Source organism: Ptiloglossa arizonensis, chromosome 5 (genome assembly GCF_051014685.1).
Source record: "Ptiloglossa arizonensis isolate GNS036 chromosome 5, iyPtiAriz1_principal, whole genome shotgun sequence".
Taxonomy (NCBI): Eukaryota; Metazoa; Arthropoda; class Insecta; order Hymenoptera; family Colletidae; genus Ptiloglossa; species Ptiloglossa arizonensis.
In genome coordinates this window covers 8,901,954-8,924,152 of record NC_135052.1, presented here as the reverse complement: position 1 = coordinate 8,924,152, position 22,199 = coordinate 8,901,954, and the positions used below count along the sequence as shown (strand labels likewise).

Genomic DNA, 22,199 nt, shown 5'->3' with positions numbered 1-22,199 from the left:
TTGCACTTTTTATAAATTCGTCTCTATCCATCGATCGAGGATTACGACAAATTTACGTTCAATGCTGTTTTAATTGCACTTTAATTCGCTCTGTCATATTTTGTCTAAAAATGTTAAATTAAATGATTACGAATTGTATTCGTTTCGATCGAATTCAACATTTCTGTTTGTTTTTTAATTATCGTTACGATATTTTGAAATAAAGTGTTCTTGAAATTCATCGCGATCCCTTGAACAATTTTCGGGCCGGTGATCTCCCTGGTGGTAGACACGTTCGAGTTTGGAAGATGCTCGGTGAGGGTATAATCTGAATGCTGTAAGAGGATGTTTGCAATCAAGTGATCAGCGGTAGCGGTAACGCTTGGTAGGTGTAGTCGAGGTAACCGTAGCAGTAGGGGCCCAACATGTGCTAGGCCCCCAGTGGCTGCTGCACGGTCAGTCGGTCGGTCATCGTCTTTCGCTCGTGTTCTTCGAAGATTCGTGAGAAAGCACGCGGATGCGCGCACCTCGAACGCCGATCGAACATGATCCTCGGACACCTTCCAATCACCCTCGTGCAACTCGTTGCACTCACGACCGTGGTGTTCTCAACGGAAGTGCGGTGGAGTGTTTTATCGCGGATGTCGAGCAGCGTTTGTGCTCTGATCGTCTTCCCGTTAAACACGCATCAATGGTCGTTGTTGGGTTTGAATTTGTGGCCGGGCGAAACCGTGGAGAAACCAACCAACGGGCTCGATTTCGACAAAAATCCTTTCTCGAGGGGTAAGTTCGAACGTTTTCGTTCTCGTTGCGCCGGTTCCCTTTTATCTTTGCTTCGCGCGATGGCGTTTCCGGGAAACGGTTAACGCGAGACCGAGTTTGCGTTTGTTTTACGATTTCTGCCCTTCCGAGTCTCGTGTGCACGCTCGTAATACGAAATATTTGTTCCGCTCGAGAGTAAATTACGAACGAAAGGTAACAAAGCGGCGATGTTTGTTGACATTTTTCTAGAACAATATAAACACAAACATGCGCCCCTGCGCATTAAATTATGTAGATTTTATATCGAAACTCCTCCGAGGGTACCTCCAAGCCCGACATATTATATCACGGATAAATTTATTCTTTCTGCGAGCTATAATATTACCGCTAAGTTAAACAATATTCCGTTCAATTTACGAGAATTTTCAGCAGCGATATTTTTTCGTATTAACGTTTCGTTGGTTTGGATATTCGAGTAATTCTGAACTCGAGCACTCGACGAGGACATTGAAATTTTAGTCACTCGGTGTTGATTCTCATTTTGGATACCTTCGCGTGGCATTTTCGATCGATACCGCTGTCGTGTAAACCGACTAGGCATCCGTTGTAAATGCACCGGGAAGAAAAAATCAATACCGATCGGTGTGAAATAAGTAACTCGTCGATGATAGAAAATTGATACCGAGTACGCGCGTACGTGTGTCGTAATTGATAGGTGTCGAGGCTCGCGTGTAGCTACGAAGACGGTTTTGATATAATAATAATACTTTATTATCCGGTAACGTGGATGTATTAGCCCCGTGGCTAATGTCAGGTGAACCGCTTTGTGTACACTCCACTAGGCTTCGATTCATAAAGTACACATTTATCTAGACCTCATCACCTCACCGAGGCTGCGCGTCGATCGATCCGAAAAATTGAACATTCGCGAATTAATTACTTCACCGATACGCTTATTCATTATTCATGTCTATCAATTTAACTAGAACGCGATTTTACCACATAGGGTGTCGCGCGATACGTGCCACGCCGGGCACAAGATTTACGTAGCGTTAATTACAATATTTATGAATTACAAGAGCGCTGCGGGCAAACGGTCCTTGTTCGTATCAAAATTTCACGAATTCTAACAGTTGAATTGAAATCGTATGCGTGGAATTCCCTCGTTCCGAACAAGTCGTCGTTGGGAAAGTATTCAACGCGTTGAACGCGACAGCGGTGACCTTACGATTCTCTAAATCGCTTGCAAGACGTGAACATCGATATTTGTAAACATTTAAACAGCATTACCTCGGTTAGCAACATCACGGAGTAACAAGTACATTGATCAATTTTCGAATATTTCTACTTTTTACATGATAGTTCGTACAAATGTCTCGGAGATCCTTTGGACTTAAGAGATCATCGGTCGCCATTTAATTCGGTGTACTATTTTCGATCCGGGGAAACCTCGTGGTTTGGAATTCAAATTCGAATTGAAATATTACGTTCTTCTAGAGTGTAAACGCGTGTACGCGAAGTATATAAAAATGTTCCGTTCAAGATGAATTTTACGAGTTAGAGAATTTTTTCGAGGCGTCGGTACACTGGTAGCAAACAAGCATCGAGCGCACAAGGGTTAAGTATGGGAAACTGGCGTGGCGGTCAATGGGTTAAGGGATATCGAAAAGTGGTTTTTGTTACTTTTTTCGGGGGTCGGAGAAAAGTGTTTGCGGTTGAATGGTGATCGTAAACGGAGGATACTTCGACGTAGAGCGTAATTTCGTATTGTTACCCACGGGTTCTCGTTTTGCCACCCCTTACAGTTCTAAACTTCTTTCCCACACCTGTGCAAGAGGAGTGCCTATCGCAGGACAAACGACGGCGAGGCATATGCATGAACACGTATGAATGCCGTATTCAGCAAGGAAAGTCCCAGGGACCATGTGCACTTGGTTTCGGCGTGTGCTGCATATGTAAGTACGAACTGTTATTCCCAATTCGTTCGATGTGTGAACGTTTCATAGATTCTGTATCGGGAATTTTCAGCCGGGATATAAACGATCGGTGCGTGCACGTGGTTAAAATTTTCGAAGCAACGTGCCCCGATATCGATAATTAAACCAATTGCCGTTCGTACATTGCGCGTAATGAAATTTTTTTTCTCTCTTCTCATTTACGCAATCGATTACGGTTCCGCACGGATCTCCCCGATACGAAAATAATTTTTAAACAATGGAGTGTGTTGCGTGCTCGCGTAGAATTTTACGTTACACGGAATGATAGATAATTCGAACGTGCCAAAGTATGAGAATTGTTTTACGATTCGAATCTGTGTTTAATCTCCCGTTAGAATTTTTCAACGTTCGCGTGATTTTTCTCAAAAGATTTTCCTCTGCTGAAAATTTTATTCGTTTCTAACGTTTTTCCAACAAATTTTACACGAATTCAACAGTCTTCGTTACGGACGTGGCTCGAAATAATAATAAGAATAACGAGGATCGGTTTGTCGATCTTTCGATGTTTGAAATTCAACAAGTTATTGAATTGTTTAGTAATGTCTGAGATATATAGTTGTTTTTCGCAATGTATTCCCCGCCGTAAAAGCTAAATTAATGTTCTACGTGTAATGCTGGCTCGGTGTAAAGAGTTAATTATTTACAATCAAATTGTAAATTATTGCCCGTTTCGAGTGTAACGACAGACCAGTGGTACGAGTTAATTACCTTACGTGATATAAAATTTGTTACTTTATTAATTTCTCAGTGTTACGTGGGTACATTATCATTTTAATATTATATTTCGAATCCTCCATTATTCACGAGAGTCGTGCAATATTCTCGTCCATTTCGTATAAAATATCGCATCTTGTGCAAAACTCGTGCAATAGCAGCGGTAAATTTTATTCCGTATGAAAAATTCTGGTAAACGTTTTCGAATTCAATGTACAACTGGTACATTATATTTTCAATATGTGTGTCGATACACGGTGCAGGTTGTAGCGCTTGAAATTTAACGTCGTTTTAAGTACTACGGACGTTATTACACAGTGCGACAAGCAATGAAATTTTCATTATGTCAGTACACAGACACACGGTAACAAAGTTGCGCGGATTTGTTTTATCCCGAAATTAAATAAAATTTCCACTATCTGCACTGGTTGTTCCCACTTACACCGTGTATCGCCAATCGCAAATTGCTCAGTCTTCTGTATGGAAGCACGTACACGTTCCATTTTCATTTCGCGTGAACATTTCACGGATATCGTGTCTGAAACTTTGCTACGCGATGTACTCTGCCATTAATATCGACAGACTGAACTTGCTCAAAGATTTTACCACTTTCGTGTTGGAAACTTTTATCTGACTGTATACGTACACTTGAGCACGAGAGTGTTTTCAGGATAAGAAAATTATAATCGTTAAATAAATAAACTTAACTTTATTTCAAGAAAGATTATTTATCAAATATGTTACGAACAAATGTATTCGAATTTTATACATTTTTTATAAACGCGGAGGGTGTATTCGTCCATTTATCGAATGAAATCTTTTTCAACTTTTTTAAGTAGCGTATTTTCTTCAAATTAATTAATTAACCGTTACGGTTAGTTAGAATAAATATTATTATATAAATAGTGTAAGTATTGTAAAATTGAAGCTCTCAACGAATGTTGTCCGTCTAGTTTATTCGATATTTGAAGAAAAATCGAAACTACACATTCTGTGGTGTAATTTTCAAAATTAATTACACACCATAAGTTACGATTAATTTTCTCAATTGGTAATTTCTTCCAAATTTTCGATACTACTCCCGTTTGTTAGATATTGTTCAATGACGTTATGCTTTTAACTCGTGGAATGTACTTTACAGAAGAGGGCCCACTCGTCCGGGATCGAAAACGTTCTGAATATGGAGTTATATACACAGTGCTTTTAATTATTCAGGCAAAAGCATTCTATGCCAAATTAATTAATCACTTTTACATCAAAGCTCGACTTATAACGAATGAATCGTGTATCGAGTGCCATTAACAATTTCGTTCGAGCACCCATTTGGAATCACTGATTTCGATTTCCTCCGGTTACATCGATGACATTCGTTGGTCTGGGTAAGCTTATTTCGTGTCTTTTCCCGCAAATCTTTCGCGTGTAATAGATACGATTCGCGAAGAGGGAAGTTTACATTTATTTCCTCTATACTCCTCAAATAATAAGTATTATTCGAACAGACACACTCGAACTGGTTTCACCGCGTACTGCAAAATATCACGGAATCCTCTCTCAGTGTACAAAGTTACAAATACACGGTAAATACATTTTACCGTTCCCGAAATTGAAATCGAAGTTAATCGTCTTCGTCCAAAGTTGCTTCAACAGCTTTGCGGTAAGGTCGTTAACACCTTCGTTCGGGTACCCGTTCGGAATTTTCGATTTCGATTTTCACTAGGCGTATTAACGACATCGAATCGGTCGGCATCGATTCTCCGTTTTACGACGTTCCATCGGTTGATAATTCGGTTCGGTGAACGTCGATTTTGGTTAACGGTATCGCGATAGCTGCGCGCCGACAGGAACGATCACGAAGGAACGCGTTCTCCTTGAGCGCGGAAAAGAAACGGGGAAAAGAGCACGAGAAACAGGAGAAACGAGAGGAACGCTTGATACAAGCTCGCGTGCCGAGGGAGAACGTACGTCACAACTTATACAGTTATTTAATTGCCTTCCCGTCTTGCTGGTGTGTCCCAGATAGAAAGATCGTCGCCAAGTAGCGTGTTTCGTCGACCTTATCGCCAATTCTCCTTTTTCGGGATCGCCGATCTAAGGCCACGTGAACACGTTCTTCGACAATGCGATCATAGCGATCGTGCTCGTTTACAGGAGATCACGAGTCATCGACACTCGCGGCAAACATAGCCGAAAGATGGATAACGTTGTTCGTTTGTTCGATTCGATGGAACGCACGAACGATCGTCTTTTTCATCGAAAAAGATCCGCGAGAACGACTAAACAACCTTCCGGTTAAACAACCATGAACCGTGCACGGGGCCGGTTGACACGTTAACCCAAACCGTACCCGATTGCTAAAATTAGATCGCACCGAGCTAAGTGAGTCACTATTGATTTTTATAGATCTAATAACGACGTTCAACGCTCGAACGCGATCGTATTTATAAACACGTGAAACGTTCACGAATTTGTAATCGTTGGCTCTCGATCGTGATGAACGATCGAGTATCGTTTCTCAAACGATATTAATTCGGTATTTCTTTTACTCGATTGTTTCGTTGTTCTTCAAATCCCAGAGTGGAACGCGTTCCGTTAATAAAATACGAAGATTATTTTCTAATTTTGGTGAAAAAGTAGAATTACAAAAAAGAAAAACTAAGCAGTGTATCATATTGGATTGTTCGGAAAGTGATTTGGTTTTTTCGGTGAAAATGAAACACGATTTTCTTTAGCGTGTTTAAACATCTTATTGAATTATATATTCTCCATTTTGGAAAACGAAATCACTTTCCGAACAACCTAATGTATGCTTGTCGATGCTACGTAGTTTTTGCTTGGAACAATTTATCGTAGAACGAACGGATTACGGGATATTCGAGGTCGTTGTTATTAGGTGAATCATTTTGTGTACAGAGTGTTGTGCAACGAATGGTACCATCGAGGCTCGAGGTGATACTACGCGTGAAACTATAACGAATATTGCGTTTCATCCAAATCCAATTGCATTTCGTTGAGCATTGTATTCGTATCTGACCATTTTGGAGATTAGGAAATGTTTCAAATGATTCGTATTTTTTGTGGTACAATGTTTCAATATTTGTTTGAAATTATTTCGAAAATTAAATTATTTTCGAAATTCTTTCTATCAGAATTTTAACCGTAACCCATGCTGAGATAGTCCCATTGATCCTTTGACAGGTAATTTATTTTGATTCGACTTTAATGAGATGTAATAGTCCGTTAGCTGTTAAAAGCTCGTTTCTGCGTTTCGACGATCCTTTCTCCAATTCATCATATGAATCATCAGCCGTTCATTCATTTCTCGAGGATTACGAGTTACGAAAGTGTGACCAGCCTTGAAAGAATTCGACTCGAACAGGTTGTCCGAAGAGGTGACACTTATTTTTAATTTTATACACACTGTTTCAAAACGATAAATTATCGTATATTGAATCTGTTTCGTGGAGTCTATAAAAAGAAACAAAACAATCTTACCAGCCCTACTTCGCTCATTTTTCCAACGTGTGAAAAAGTTGAGCGATCAAATTTTACCGAACTGCCTCTCAGGCTGTCACATTCTCGATTCTGAAAGACAATACTATATTTTACCATACTTAATACCATATTTTAGAAACATTCTCTCTTGAATACGTTTGAAAGACTCGCTAAATTCTTTTCCTATTTTACTTACGGTTTTGTAATGGCGTCTTTGTCTTTCAGATCCTCATGGTTTAAATCAGTGCTCAAGATGAGTCATCTGCTTCGTTTTTACACAGTTATCGTGCATTTCTCGGTCGATTGGAAGCATAGAATTTCACTCGACGCGTGTCTATCGTTTCTTGTTACGAATCGTAACTATTCCAATGTATTTCATCGTCGAATGACTATGCGTTTCATCTCAACCTACTGTATCCTGACCCATTTTTATTTCCTCGATCTTGAAACTACGACCGTATCGTGACACATTCGTCTCAACCCACCGACGTAATAATATATCGGTATATTTCCGCGACTTGTGACATCTAAAAATGATTACACGTTATTAAAAATGATCGAATTCTAATTTTCAGGAATTTTGGAAAAATTCGTATTACATCGTGATACGTATAGTTCACGGTGCGAGGTAAATTAATTGATCGTATTTAGAAAAAGTACATCTTCGATCGTTTATGTGATCGGTCGGGGCAAACTTTGTTCTTCGCGAGTGTAACGGTAAAACTTGAACGATTTCTCAACAGAGACACTTATAAATGTGTCAACATTGAAACGATGCGTTGTTTCTTGTTCCCTTCGTTAAAGGAATTACGAGCCTATGCCATAATATTTCTGTCGCTCGTACCTTGATTACCCATAATCGTTCCTTTTTATGAATGACTGGGGGAGAAAGTATTCTACTCGATAGGAACGGATCCTCGTATTGTCGTTCATTCAGCCGAGTCGGTCGGTAAGGCCTCGATCATCCGACCGGCTACCTTACGTCCAGTTATGTTTATGGAATATGTTCCTTAGAAACGAGAACGTAGTTTCAACCAGTCCTCGAACGCCACGGTCACGATTTTCAACCAGAACGTTCTCGATTTGCATAAAGAGTTATTTTAAAATGCCCGTAGTTTCGAATCGGTTCAAACGCGTCTCGAAGTTGAAGATATCGAATCACACACGCACGAAATTATCTTTTACAAAGAGGGTAAAACAATTCGAGGTTAAATTTTAAACGAGGTCGGGTTTTTTTTAATAACGGTAGTTCAGTTGCGCTCGGTCTCACGCATTTTTGTATTCCTCGTTTTATTCGTTCCGTATAAACTTGCGTAATATAGAAGCTGGAGAAATAAATAAATAAATAAATTTCAATCGTTTCGAACGAAGCGGTTGCGAGGAATGATAATTTTGTAAACAATTTTAACAGGCCGAATAGCGGTACTTTTAATTTGTCGATACGGAAGAATTCCCATTAAGTGTTCTTTGAGCAGCGATTCGACAATTTAATTAATTAATTTCGTTCAATTGCTTTACCGAATGGTTAAAATCGCCTCTTTCGCGATACGTTCGTCGGAATCATTTACCATAAATATTTATCGAAGGCCGTTTGAATGCTCTGATTAATTGTTTAATTGAATCGTTGAAACTTTCTCCATACGCATTTCGTATTTCTCGAAGCGCGCCTTTAACGTACAGTAATCACATTTACGTTAGTCTTTCCCCAAACAAAATTACGGAATTCTATCTTACTCCGCTTGTACAACGAATTCGGTCACACCTCGTACAAAAGATATACATCTCCGTTAATACATAAACCATTGCGTATCTTTCTTCGAGAATTCATTTCCTTCTCTACGTCTCTCATTTCCAATTGGGTGATTTCGTTCCAGTAGGCGAATCGCGTTCAATCGATATAAATTCCTTTGTTTCTTTACACATCTCTCGCGTTCGATGATTTTTTTTCCGTCCCAGTATGCGAATCGTTTCTAATCGGCGTGAACTAAATTTCTTTCCTTGTCCTTTCCTCATCTTGGATTCGGTTATGCGGTGCCGGTACGCGAATCGCATCCAATTAGATATAAACTCGATTTTTCTTATGCCATTACTCCTTAGAGGAGGCGACGAAGGAAAAGGGGCGCAAGAAAATTGAAATAAGAAGATGCAATGAGGAGGCTTTAAAGACCTAACGAGACACCGCTTTCCGCAGAGACACCGCTCTATCAATTTTTAAGGTTGCCCACTGGCTTGTTTCCCGAACGAAAGAGGGAGAGAAAACCGTCCGTGTGGAACTGCTAACCGTTTCCTCGGGGTCGGAGCCGGTTGAATAGAGTCCCCGTGACTCTTAAACGACCGCCGAATGGCTGAATGTGAACTCATTATCGGAGCTCGAGGCTGCTTACGAGAGCGTCACATTGCGATTAATAAACCTCCGCGAAAATGGTTTTGCCCAGAATTTCGACCGCCCTGAGAATGACCTTATGGTAATTGCCTGTTAGCGGTTTTTGCACGATGAAATTCCTCCAGCCAGCTTGCTTTCATTGTATACGAAAAATATTAATTACGCCGCGAGTTGATCTTTTGACGATCACCGTTCGCGTTCTCGAACAATAGCCTTTGATCAATTTCACAGGAACATTTTAAAAGTGTTTCGAGCCAAACATTTAAATCGACTGTACTTTTAATGTACAGGTATTGTTCGTTTCTGTATACGGAAGTATTCAATTTGATTGTTTCATTGAATTATTAACGTGGATCATTGACGACTATAAGTGCACGAATCTCTTTGCGGCGATCTTTCGTTAATTAATTTTCGTTCGTTTCAACGGTCTCGTTTTGAAACGAATACACTGCGAGTAATTATACCCACGATGTAAATTACTTCGTTAATTTGAAATCATTACTAATGTCTTCCGTGTGGTATCTATATTGTACTTAATGTGTAAGTAACTCGATCATTTTTAAATTTATTTACGTGTCGGTAAATTGCAACAATGGCGTTCAAACACGTTTTCGCGCGCAAAAACAAAATTTTGTTTTGAAAATTATTGTATTGTACCCATAAATTGGAATGTACCAAATTTTGTGTTTCGTATACGTGAAATAGTCTTGTAACATTCTTGACGGATCGTCTATTTTTGTTTACAGAAGTGGTAAAACGTGAACACTCGATCGAAAAAAAGTCTACGGGACGGTAATAGGGAATGTTTTTATTATGTACGGTAAATCGTGTTAATAATTCTCAATCGTCGTAAAGTAAAACGAACCTCGACACTGTTTAAACTAACGGAGTGTACGTTACGAATCGTTATCGATTTATTCGTGCAAAACGACATTGAAAATACATATGTGCGCGGCGTGCAATACAATTTCCAGACGCAATCATCGATCCTCGTATATTTTTGGTGTTAAACTGGTTTCTTGGCATTAATCTTTGTCGTATTTTACACGTAAACATGTGTACACACACACACACACACACACAAGTACTATCGCGCCTTGTATCATAATTCATCGCGTACCGTTGTCACAGTTTCCCTGTTGTAGGAGTACAGTAACTTCTTTTCCCGTTATCATGGCTACGGGGACATAAAAATATCAGCATATCTACGACGTATAAAAGCGACATAAAACGAAGAAGAGACGCAAACACGGTCAATCGTCGATTGTTCAAATGGCTCATAAATATGGACGCTGTATGAAGCGATGCTCGATACGGTTGAAGATGAAATTCAAATGCTGTACCAATATGCTGGAGAGACGTAAGGAAGTAGTTTCTCATCGTTCGCGCTGCAAAGGCGTAGAAACCTGTACAAAAATGCAATAAAGAATACAAAAGGAGAAAAATTAAAAGATTTTACCGTCATTGTTATTAACGACGCAGAATACCAAATAAATATGACATACGATAATTCCAGAAATGTTGCGTAACTAGGTAATTGGGGAAAGCTAGTAATTGTAGAAAAGAATGTTACGTGCAAGTCTTCCTCGATCAATTACTATCGAATGCATGTGATATTTTTCGAAATTTATAATACTTAAAACGGTAAAGTAAGACACCTTGACTAACGCACAGGAAACAGAGCTTAATGGAGCCATTTTATGTAAATATTTTCTTTCTTGGACAGTATTCGTAAATATTGAAAATTTAATTCAATCTGATCTACTATTCAACAGTATTCGTAAATATTGAAAATTTAATTCAATCTGATCTATTATGTATTCTTTAACAAGTAAATGGAAAAGGAATAGTTTTTAAAAAAATTTTTATTAACGACACGATTATGCCTCGCGAGTACTATTACCATTTCCTTTCTGGTAGAGATACACGATATCAGTAATTTGTGATTGGTTATGTCCATTTCGTATTGCAATTAGTATGTATATTGTACGTTCGATCGGAGATGCGTCATCAAATATAATTCACGCCCGATGTGAATCATTCTCAATTTAATTCTGAATTTTTATTTTTAGGAATATCTCAACACTTTTGGTTATAATATTCTTGTGGATCCTGTGGGAACATTTCAAAACCGTATTGTTGTTTGTTGCGATAAAATTCGAAATACAGTATTGCTTCTGAGATTGTCACAGGCTAGGTTCTTGATAACTGGAAATACAGGTAGGCATTTCAAGCAAAGGTGGATATATCTATACAACAATCTGAAGAACAGTACGGTGTACGAGGAACTGATATTTTATTTCTTTATTTTAACAATCATTGCCAAGCGACGAACAACTGCAATTACTCGTTATTATATTAAAGTAATTTTCGCGCAGTCCGATGTAAATTATTTTTAACAATCTCTTTGAAAATTTCCTCTCGTTTCCTTTTTTGTTCAAGTTTCGATAATACATTTCTCGCGTCCTTTTTCACTTTAAGATCATTGTCTTTTATCTCCGATTACCTAAAAGGAGGTGGTTCAAAAATTTGTTAAATTATTACAATCAAGGAAGGGGTTTTCGTTATCGCAATCTTACACTTTATTACGAAAATGTTCAAAGCTGAAATTTCAAAAGCTACATTTCTATATCTTTATTAAACATACGTAAATATATATGCGAGTAGGCGTGCAATTCTCTATTTTTCGTTATTCCATTTCATAAATTAATCCTCGAATATCGATCGTAGCAAACACCCATCTACTACTGTTTTATCACCGACAGGCTACGCACGAATATCGTCAATTTGTTAATGTTACATAAATTCGTACATCTGTTTAGCGTATAATTTTGAACGAGTATCCGTGACGAAACAATTCAATTTGTAACATCGCGAGACGATTATCATTGGATCCGAAATTAACTATCGAGCGAACGCGTATCGTGGGAATTCGAACGTAAAGAAACCGCAAATATCATACTCGCGGTACGATCGATCACATTGGTAAAATATTTCAGCCGCTTGCAACGTTATCGTTCACCGGCGTGTACTTCCGGCGAGTAATCGACTTACGAATTCGTTGACTCGCGAAACTCTCTCGCGTCACGAAAGGAACTCACAGCCGACGTGAAATAAATCTTTATCGATGCACGTTATCGCAACACACTCCGACCACATGAACGCACTCGAATTCGTTGTTTCCCGGCCATAGAACAGTCCGAAGCTGGATCAATATTTTCGAGCCGGTGGTGTTCTCCGTGGAAGAACTATCGTATTTTCCACGGTGCACGGGAAACAAGCTCGGCCCCTGTTATTTCGTGCCTGGTGTATCGTGTTCAATTTTCTTTATTTTTTTTTCTTCTTTTCTTTTTCTCTCCTTTTGTCGCAAGTCACGGTGAGTTGCGCGGAGGAGGTGCAAAATAATCTGACCTACGTAATCAGCCCTGGTTTCCCCAACCTCATTGACTGGCCCATGAACTGTTCGGTGGTCGTACGGAAGATCGATAGGCAGGTCAGCCAGCTCAGGATCGATTTCGTCCACTTCAACATAGTAAGCCACGCAGCTCTATCATTCTTTGCTCCACTAACGGCATGTTAACCCCGGAATACTACGCATTCGTGATTTCAGCGACACCCTTTCCAACCCTTCCTCTTCAAAGCAAACGCGACCGGCCGCCGCAACTACACGCGCGCGATGTGCTCGCAGACACAGAAGTGTTGACCTTTAATTGCCAGCTCGGTTCAGTAACCGAAATACCTTTCTACCGTTACTGCTGGCGTCCCGTAACGTTCACGTTACACGATCCCCGAGGGGTGTGCGTTCCGTTGCAAAATTTAGGCGTGTCGACGCATGAAATTGCGTCGTTCTAAATTATACCGACAACTTCGGGTAAAGAATGAATTCTTTACACGCGCGTTTAGAGAAAAGTTACACACGGTTCGGCTCACCCCTGTGCGTGGTCGTGGTTCTGTTGGAAAGAGGAAAGAGGAAACCAACCGCCTCGATTATTCTTCAGGGTGTATTTTCCACGTACGTCGCGCGATACTTTCAACGAAACGAGCGTTACGCGTAAATTTTCATCGATAATTTTTCTCCGATATTTCGTGTTATTGTTACGTCATTATGCGTTCGAATAAATGCGTTTCGAAATAATGTCGGAAATAATTTCTGTTATTTTGAACGCGTTAACTTGAATAAAATTTCGTTTAGATACGAGGCGAAGTTGTCGCAATTTTTCCGATAAAACATCGTTTAAAGTAACTATTTGAAATAGTGTGTATTTTAAGTTCTGGTTCAGGTTCGGTTTATGCTTGAAATAAAATTTTAACTCGCGTACTGGAACGCAAGTTAAGTTACAACGCGTTTTCTAGGAGTATAACGCCAAAGTTAATAATAGTTTACTATTACATAATGTCAGGTGAATGTTATAGGAAGTTATCGAGGGTTAACGACACCTTTGTAACTTCATTCTACGCGTTGAAGCACAATTTGAAGTTAGAATTTAGTATACATTTTTGCAATAGCATTTTTGCAAGCATCGGAATTTTCTGGAAAATTTTATTCGAGTAAAAAGATCGATTAAATCTGCCTTTTAAATATATTTTAACGTTCGTTTTTACGAAATTCTTTTGTTTATATTTTGAGATAATTTAGTAGTACGGTCATCCATTATACGATTAATCGCTACTAATTTCTACGTTCATTGTAGAAAATGTGTTTCAACATTTTTGTAAAATAAAGTTACAAAGCTGAATTCGATTATTTAAAAAATGTGTGCATCGTGGCGCATTTTTAGTTGGTATATTGGTTTATCGATATATCGATAATTGTTTTTACCGCAAAAAGAAACGAATGTGTAGTATTCTGGGAATATTTGGACCGTCGGTAATTATTAACGGCAAATAATATAATATATACGGTAAGATTTAATGTACAATTAATGCGAGCTTTTTTTACAGATACTACGTAGTTTAATATTTTCCTACTTGATATTATAGATTTATATTATTCAATTTTGGTAGAACTTCTACGTACGTATACGTGTACGCATCGTTAACGAAATAATTCGACGAAATATTTTATATACGTACAGATTGTCGAAGAAAAATTTTCGAATAATATCGGATATTCAAGCGAGAGTATATATTTTTTAACGACACTTAATGTTGAATTAAAATCGTATTTTTGTCGTAAACACAACCAACTTCGATCAAGCCCTCGAATGTGCCTGGAAATAAAATCGTATAGGATGCTGACACTCGGTAAATGCATCCCTTTCTGGCATTTTTGAAGTATGAGAAATGGGATGCAGTTTTCAATAAAACATTTTTGGCTTAAACTTTCGTTAATATAAATAGCCAACGGTTCTGTATTGGATTTTGCTTTGTGCGTTGAACCGAATGACCCATTAACGGAGACCATCCCTGAAAAACCGCAGACCTGTTATTTTTTGGATTTCCGTTTGTTTGTGGAAAAGAATGTAAAACGCGACGTTTGGAACCGTAAAAAATTGGACGATTTTTTGGAATTCGACCAACGATCGGGGGCCTGCAATAAACATCGTCCGAAAACAGAAATAACTTGTAACTGGCACTAAAGTCACGGGAAGTTATTTTCCGTTTCACTAACTACGTTACAAGGAGTTTTTACGAATATATTCGCGCGAACTTTTTTTTAGTATTTCGCTACGTAAAATGGTTTTCCGTATCGTGTAGTGGATAAAACTTGAAACTCTTCCCGACGGGATGAATTAAGTTATAAATTCAGAATTTTTAATGTACTTTCAGCGAACTTGTACATCTTCTGGAAGTTCGTATCAATTCAAGCAACTTTTATACTAAACTGTTTCGAAAATAATGCAAACGCCAGAAGTTATTACAATTCAGGTACACGTAAATCATACGACTATACAGGGTGTTCGAGAAATGGGTCCAGAAGTTAGGGAGCGTATTATTAGTGGTCGAACTAACAAGCTTATTTCTAAATTTTAGAAAATTTAAAATCACGAGAAGTCGAATTTAAAGATCGAAACTACCCTTAAAAATTCGACTCTTATTAATTCTATCTTGAAAACTGTCGGAAATACAGAGTAACCGATCCGTACAATTTCATTACGAAATGTTGCATAGAGAAATTAAATATACGTTACAAATTGAACCCTAGTCCTGTGCTGAAGAAGCTTTTCGAAACGAAGTTAACGAAAAGCCACCAATGGTACTTATCGATGAAGCTGTTTAATACATTCGTTTAATATTGGCAATCGTTTGATGGGTTAGCGTTTCGATTTGCATTCTTTAAACGCTTCGATTATTCAAACTCTTTAAATCTGCGTAAACGTTTCAGAGGTAGTAATTTCGCTCGATAATAGAACAACTTAAATGAATTATACCAGCAAGCCGATCAAAGTATTTATTTTTATTAGTCGCGGCAGTTAACCGAAACAACTTTTTACCGTTTCCTCAAACCGCCCGCTGGTTAATTAATAAGCCGTGAAAATACTCTTCGGCGGATCAAAGGCGACCACAATCTACTGGCTGGTTTAAGTATTCGAATAGCGTGGCGTATACATATGTATATTGGTCGGTTGATAAAAATCGCCCGCATTTACTGCACGGCTTGTTCATTCACGAGACTTATCGATCGTCGTAGGGTCAACCCAACGCTAGGACGGGCGTATGTGACGAAGATATCATGGAAATCAGAAATGGCAGGAGCGTGTTTCAAATGTGCGGCTGGAACAGTGGCCAGCATTGTAAGTAGAGGTTCCCTCGTGCTTCGTATTAAAATTTCTAATTTACATCCACGGTTTCATACACGGTGGAGGACAAAAGTGTACGCGCGGTAAGAAGCCCGTGGTTAGTACGAGTCACTAGACAGAGATTGGAATCGCGTACGTTGGGCTACAATTTCGAATACCGGAATAATGTAATGTCCTCGAAATTTCACCTTTTCAGATCTGGACTTTGGACGTGACACTCTGTTGGGTTTCGCCGGCGAAAGATTATTTTTTCAATCTACGGTGTAAAAGTATATTAGGAGAGACGATTGCACGGTATCGTAAACACAGATACCTTTAAATAACTCACGAGTGGGAATATATATTATACGTTACGAAATTATTGATTTTCAAATGTTACGTACGTTTATTCTACCGCCGGGTCTGAAAAAGTGGATATTTTTCATTCAGCATGGAATAAATATTGATTCGAAATCGAACGGTAAACAACGTATTGTTAACAAACGGTAGCGGTGTTATGACACGGGGATGTATAAATAATAGTACCTGGAATCGAAGAATTGGTGGTAATCGATAAAATTTTGAACACTGTTTCCGACCAAACCGAGAATTAAAACTTGGTGCAAAAATAGTACGTAAATTAATTTTACACGAGGTCCAGTATTGTGTACGATCGAACATTTTGTCACGAATAAATAAGTCCAACGTGGAGAACGAAATTTTTGGTCAACGAGTCTTTGTTCTCGAGAAAAATAAATTTGAAAATTCGTCCATAGGAGTACACGTACACTTGACTGAGAATCACAGTAGGAAATCTCGTTACGGACCATATCTCGTTTACTTTTGTTTATAAATAGCATCCGTGTCAGGCTACCACGAACCTGTTTAGCTAGGTCGATAGGTTCATGCACGAAGATAAGACATTTACTTTTTATGAAGATTTATTAACGTGGAAATTGTTAAAAACGCTACCCGCGCTGCTGCACCCATAAATGTCCCCTGTAAAGTAAATTATTGTGCACACTTTACAGCGTATTTTCCGTCTTTAACACTTCGAAAGCTTAAACGATCTTTCCTCTTAATACACTTACACTGTAACTACAGGTTCGTGGTAGCCCGATAGTGATGCCATTTGCGAGCACAAACAAATGAGATTTGCTACATTAATTCTCCGTCGAGTGCAAATTACTCGATCTTCGAAGCCGTTTTTTCTCGAAAACGGTGGCTCGTTTGCAAAAAGTTTATCCTGTAACGCCGACTTGCATTTTCACGAATCGTTAATTTTTGCGATTGCGTCGCCATTAAAAAAGACCACCTCGTAAGATTCGTTATTCCGATAGGGACTTTTCGCAAAATTGATAAGTACATATTGATGCAGAACTTGTAATATACATTATTCCGATACGAACTTTTCTCAAAATCGATACGTACATATTGACGTAGAACTTAAACTTTCATAATAGTTTTCTAATCCATTTAACGATTACAACTTCTTCGATTATAGGTTTCTTACTCTATCGATACTTTCGCCCTTCGTTGTATTTTAATCCTACACCCTTGTGAATTGCGTAAAGTTTTCCACGCAATTTTGGTGGAAGTTACGAATCTTTAATAATTCGATCAATTTTCAGACGCCAGATTTTGTTATCGCGTTACACCGATTAATTAGTAAATTAAGTGGAATGTTTACCGAATTCCGGTTCAATCTCCAAAATAGATAAAATTGGTGCCGGGATTTAGCATTTCAATTGATTGTTTCGATCTAATTTATTTTAATTAAAAAATCGTGTTTCGGCATCTTGAGTTTGGTTTTAAAGTTTCACTCGAAAGGAAGTTTATTTTCATTAAGAAGTTCTCGTTATATTGGTAAATTAGTAAAATTACAGGGGACATTTTGTCGATAAAAATAAAAAAATTTTACATCGTTAAATATAAATGATATTTCATTCATTTATTTGATTCGCGATAAGGATAATACTATAAAAATTAATGTTATCGCGTTAAAACGGTGGATCGACTTAATTAACTGAATTTGTTTCAAAGTAAGCGAATCAACAATTTTCAAATCTCGTTTTAGTTCCTCAGAGACGTAGCGTTCGAGTTTTACGAGGATTCCGTGTCTGTTTCCTCGTTTCTCGTTAAACAATACCCTTGGCGATTAATAAACTCAATCCGCGCAATAAATCTTTGCAAGAAGCTCCGTAAGTCACGATTAAAATCTCGGCAATATCGTTGCAACGGTAAAGCGCGAAATAATCAATCTCTCGAACACAACCGTGACGTTTTTAAAAAGAAGAAAAATAATTCAAGACGGCGAACATTGAAAGACGATACTTGCGAGCAAGTTCCTCTTACGTCTGAAAAGTCGGACGTTTCGTGCTTGAACCGTTTTTGAGAGTTTTGGCGTTCATTGTAAAGAAACACGCGAGATTGTGAAAATGAAATAATTAGATAAACTAAAAAATTCACGAACTCCGATAAGTAAAGAGGGTTTTAATTTCTCTGCTCTTCGATAATCAATTGTAACACGCACGGGAACCTGATCCACGAGATGGAAACACTGTAACACAATTATTAAATAAATGTACGAGCTTCAAGAAATGGACATCGTTACGATCGAAAAAGAAACTTTAAAGTCCAGAATTCGTATAATTCGGCGACTGAAAAAATTCTAAAATTCTACCGTTTGCACAAAATCGTCAGTTTTACAAATTTTAATCGACGTGTAAAAAATGAGACTGTAAAAGAAACGCGAGAAACACAAATAATTACTTCTCTTCGTTGTGGTTCGATCCAACTACGTAGATCCTCTCCCCTGAAATAACACTTGGTGCAAGGTTACGGGCTGCGAAAACTAACAATGTAAAAAGCAAAGATGACCCAAGAACGAAGAGAACCTTCTGAATTGGGAATATTCAGAGCGAAGAGACGACACTATTGGATTACACATTATTATTATGTTCTTTCAATTCTCTCCGGAGACAATTGATCCGTTCCAATCGTTGTGTTCACAGTGTACATAGACGTTGGCGATGACGACGAGACACTGACGTTGGATTTCAAGTTACCGAGTAGTCTACAGCCTCGAATGTGGGAGATGCGAATCGTCCAATTGGCTTTCGAGCAGCGTGCACCTACCGGATGTCTTCAGCACTTCCAAGGCATCAACGGCACCCTGAAGACACTGAATTATTTGTCGAACGGCAGATTCCTCGCGAACCAAGATTACCTGCTCTGCGTCCGCCAAGAAAAAGGGATGTGCGGAATATCCTACGTACCTTGTTCCGCGGATTCTTTCCGAATTGGTCCTCGAAGGATGCAGCTCATGAATACGAACAATACGAACGCCAACGCGTCGGTCATTAGCGAGTACTCTGCAGCGAACTCGACTGCTCAGAATACGACCACCGATGCAAATTCCGCGAACAACACCGAGGTGGATATCGAAGGATCAGGTACGAATCCTATGGAGCAAGGAGTTGCCACTTCGCTCAACACGCCGAATCCCATGGAACAGGAAGCCGTTTCCACGAATACCGCCGCGTCTTACGGCAAAGAACGTTGCCGAGACAGGGTGCTCATCCCCTGTGACTTCGAGGAATTTATCACGGTAGTATCTTTGGTTTATTTGCGAAGGAATACAAAAGGATTTGGTGGATGGTAGTAAATGTGAACAGTTGATCTTCGGTTTCCTCGCGGAAAACAAGACTGTATTGTAGGGAAAAAGAAACGTCGAATACCGGAAGGAATCGCGAGTAGTTCTCACGGTGGTATCATGAGTGTATTTGCGGAAGAACGCTCAGGGATCTGAAACAATGAGGTGAATGTGAAAATTTGATTTTCAGCCAGTAAGTGTCTTGGGCAACTTATAGTACCGGAGACTGAATCTTTCTTTGTCCTTATGATACGTACGTACCTCGAGGACAATCGATCGAAATTTATGGTTACGATGATAGTTGTTTCATCGCAGGTGATCTGCTTGGAATTATCAATCGTGAAATTATTAAGGGTTATTCGACCAATTTGTGTATACACACTTATCTGTTTAATCACTATTAATGAATTATATTTAGTTTTTTTGTACGTAATATGTTCCTGTTTCCGTAAATAGAAATAAATAATAGAATTTGATGGAACATAGTTTACCTTATCGTCTGTTTTGATTTGGTATCAGACGTTTTTTGCGATATCGTGTGTATCAGAAATGTTAATATAATAGAGTTTGAGAGTAGAATCGGTTTTCAGTTTTGTTAATAAAGAGAAGAGGTAAATAATAAAGGGAAGCAACGCGAGATAACATCGTCCGAAATTTCCAACAATTTCCGTAATTAATATGGTGTCTTTTCTATTTAATTGGGTTGCTGATAAAATCTCGATCAAATACGTGTCATGTAGCGTAATCGCTTACATCGATTAATTATAATCGAATTAGTGGTGCCAAAGTTCGCCGAGATAAGTTTATAAATTCCTATTATCTTCCAAAATGCATCAAGAGTTTTTATAATATAGGCGATGCAAAAATGTCGGTACGAAAATCGTTGAAAAATATTTTGTTATCGAATGCAATCGCTTTACTTATATCGGACTTTAAATTGTAAAAAGAAATTTCTGCACGATGAAATACGGTACCGCTAGAAACGCTGCTTTCCTTTCTCCTTTCTTAACTTCGTCCATTTTTCATGACCACGAACAAAGCTCCGGGACAATATGCATAATGCGAGACTATGCAAGCACTGCAGTGCGAAAAATTATAATGTAGATGTCGAAAAATGAGAAACATCAGTTTTAGACGAAAATTATTTTCACGTATGTTTGTTAGATATTTTTCATCGCGTTTAGCGCGACTTATTAAAACGTAAGGTTGCATCTATTCTGTCGTTTAACAATAATCATTATTTTCTTAATATCGCGATAAACACGAAACTATTCGAATTACATATTTTCTGATATTTCTATCAAGTAACTTCTCGAGCACGTTTTATTTATTGCTCGATATCGTTAATTACTTTTGGAATTCAATATTTCGTTCTACTATTATTTATTCTTGGGTAGTTACACGGTATCTTTTGTCTAAATTTCCTTGGTAACTTCCAAGTAAATTTAAAATCTTAATTGCGAATCGATTGAAAAGATTTAATAAAATGTATCGACTAAAATTACTTCGATATTTCGTAAAATCATCGCAAATTGACTTGCCTGAATTTGACAATTAGCTCTCAATGCTTTTTACCCATTTAGAATCCAACGATACTATTTTTACGTATTCTAAAAAATCGAAGAAATATACTTACGATTTAATCGGTTTGGAGGAAAGTCGAAACGACGAAGTTGATCGACTTTGTGCCATTTCGACGTGTCAACGTGCCACTTCAACGTGTCAACGTGCCACTAAATTTCGTGTTGCAGCCTGGAAACAACGAGGCCGGAATTTGCAACCTTGAACACTGTGGTGATTCTCTGTGCGATCAAAATGAGATGGACGAAGAAGGGATCTGCCGCGTGGAGACTTGGGCAACGCCCTTCCGTATAAGGGTGGCTTTTGGTCCTGGTCAGGATACAGGAACCACACTGGAGGACAATATTGGCATGTGTCTCATCTACGAACAATTACCTTGCGTGTCTTGATCAGCTGATGATAAATGAGTTCAGAAGTGGAATTGTACACGTCTGAAATTCATACAGGTCATCCGACCATTAATATATATATATATATATATATACTTCGATCAATTGACCATAACCGCGTATGACAATTCTTCGAAAAGAATAATTCGGTATCAACGAACCGGCATATTTATTTTTTTTACGATTCGTATCTTACGATTTTAATTTTAACATTTAAGTCAATTTTACGCTCCGCGATTTGTTTATACCGCCACGAAAGTTTCAATTAAACTTACAAGACTTGTTTACATCATACAACGGGAATAATTTAAATCTGTGAAATCGATATCGTTCTCTTCGAAAGGTGTTATCGAGCAATAAAATATAAGAGGTATGTACTTTTCTTTATTTATCTTCTATTTAAAAATTTAAAGGGTAGAATAGTCCTTGCACAAAAATGCATATCTTTTAAATGTTACTGCTTAATTTTACACGTTTTACGGATAACAAAATCGACTTCAAAGATTCGAGCAATGTAACTTATTAGTT

At 38.3% G+C, this 22,199-nt stretch overlaps 1 protein-coding gene across 1 annotated transcript; it reads left to right on the top strand.

Moving 5' to 3' along the window:
- Window positions 1-459: 459 nt before the first annotated feature.
- Window positions 460-21,671, top strand: LOC143146961 (uncharacterized). The gene is made up of 6 exons (XM_076311737.1): window positions 460-762; window positions 2,547-2,696; window positions 12,699-12,859; window positions 15,959-16,061; window positions 19,061-19,656; window positions 21,453-21,671. Exons 1-6 carry the CDS (start codon window positions 525-527, stop codon window positions 21,669-21,671), a joined length of 1,467 nt encoding a protein of 488 aa, XP_076167852.1. The 5' UTR covers window positions 460-524.
- Window positions 21,672-22,199: the final 528 nt, after the last annotated feature.

Coding starts and splice junctions, on each gene's coding strand:
- LOC143146961 (XM_076311737.1), top strand. CDS start 525: ATGATCCTCGGACACCTTCCAATCACCCTCGTGCAACTCGTTGCACTC. Junction 763..2,546: donor CAAAAATCCTTTCTCGAGGG/GTAAGTTCGAAC, acceptor CACCCCTTACAG/TTCTAAACTTCTTTCCCACA. Junction 16,062..19,060: donor CTGGAACAGTGGCCAGCATT/GTAAGTAGAGGT, acceptor TTGTGTTCACAG/TGTACATAGACGTTGGCGAT.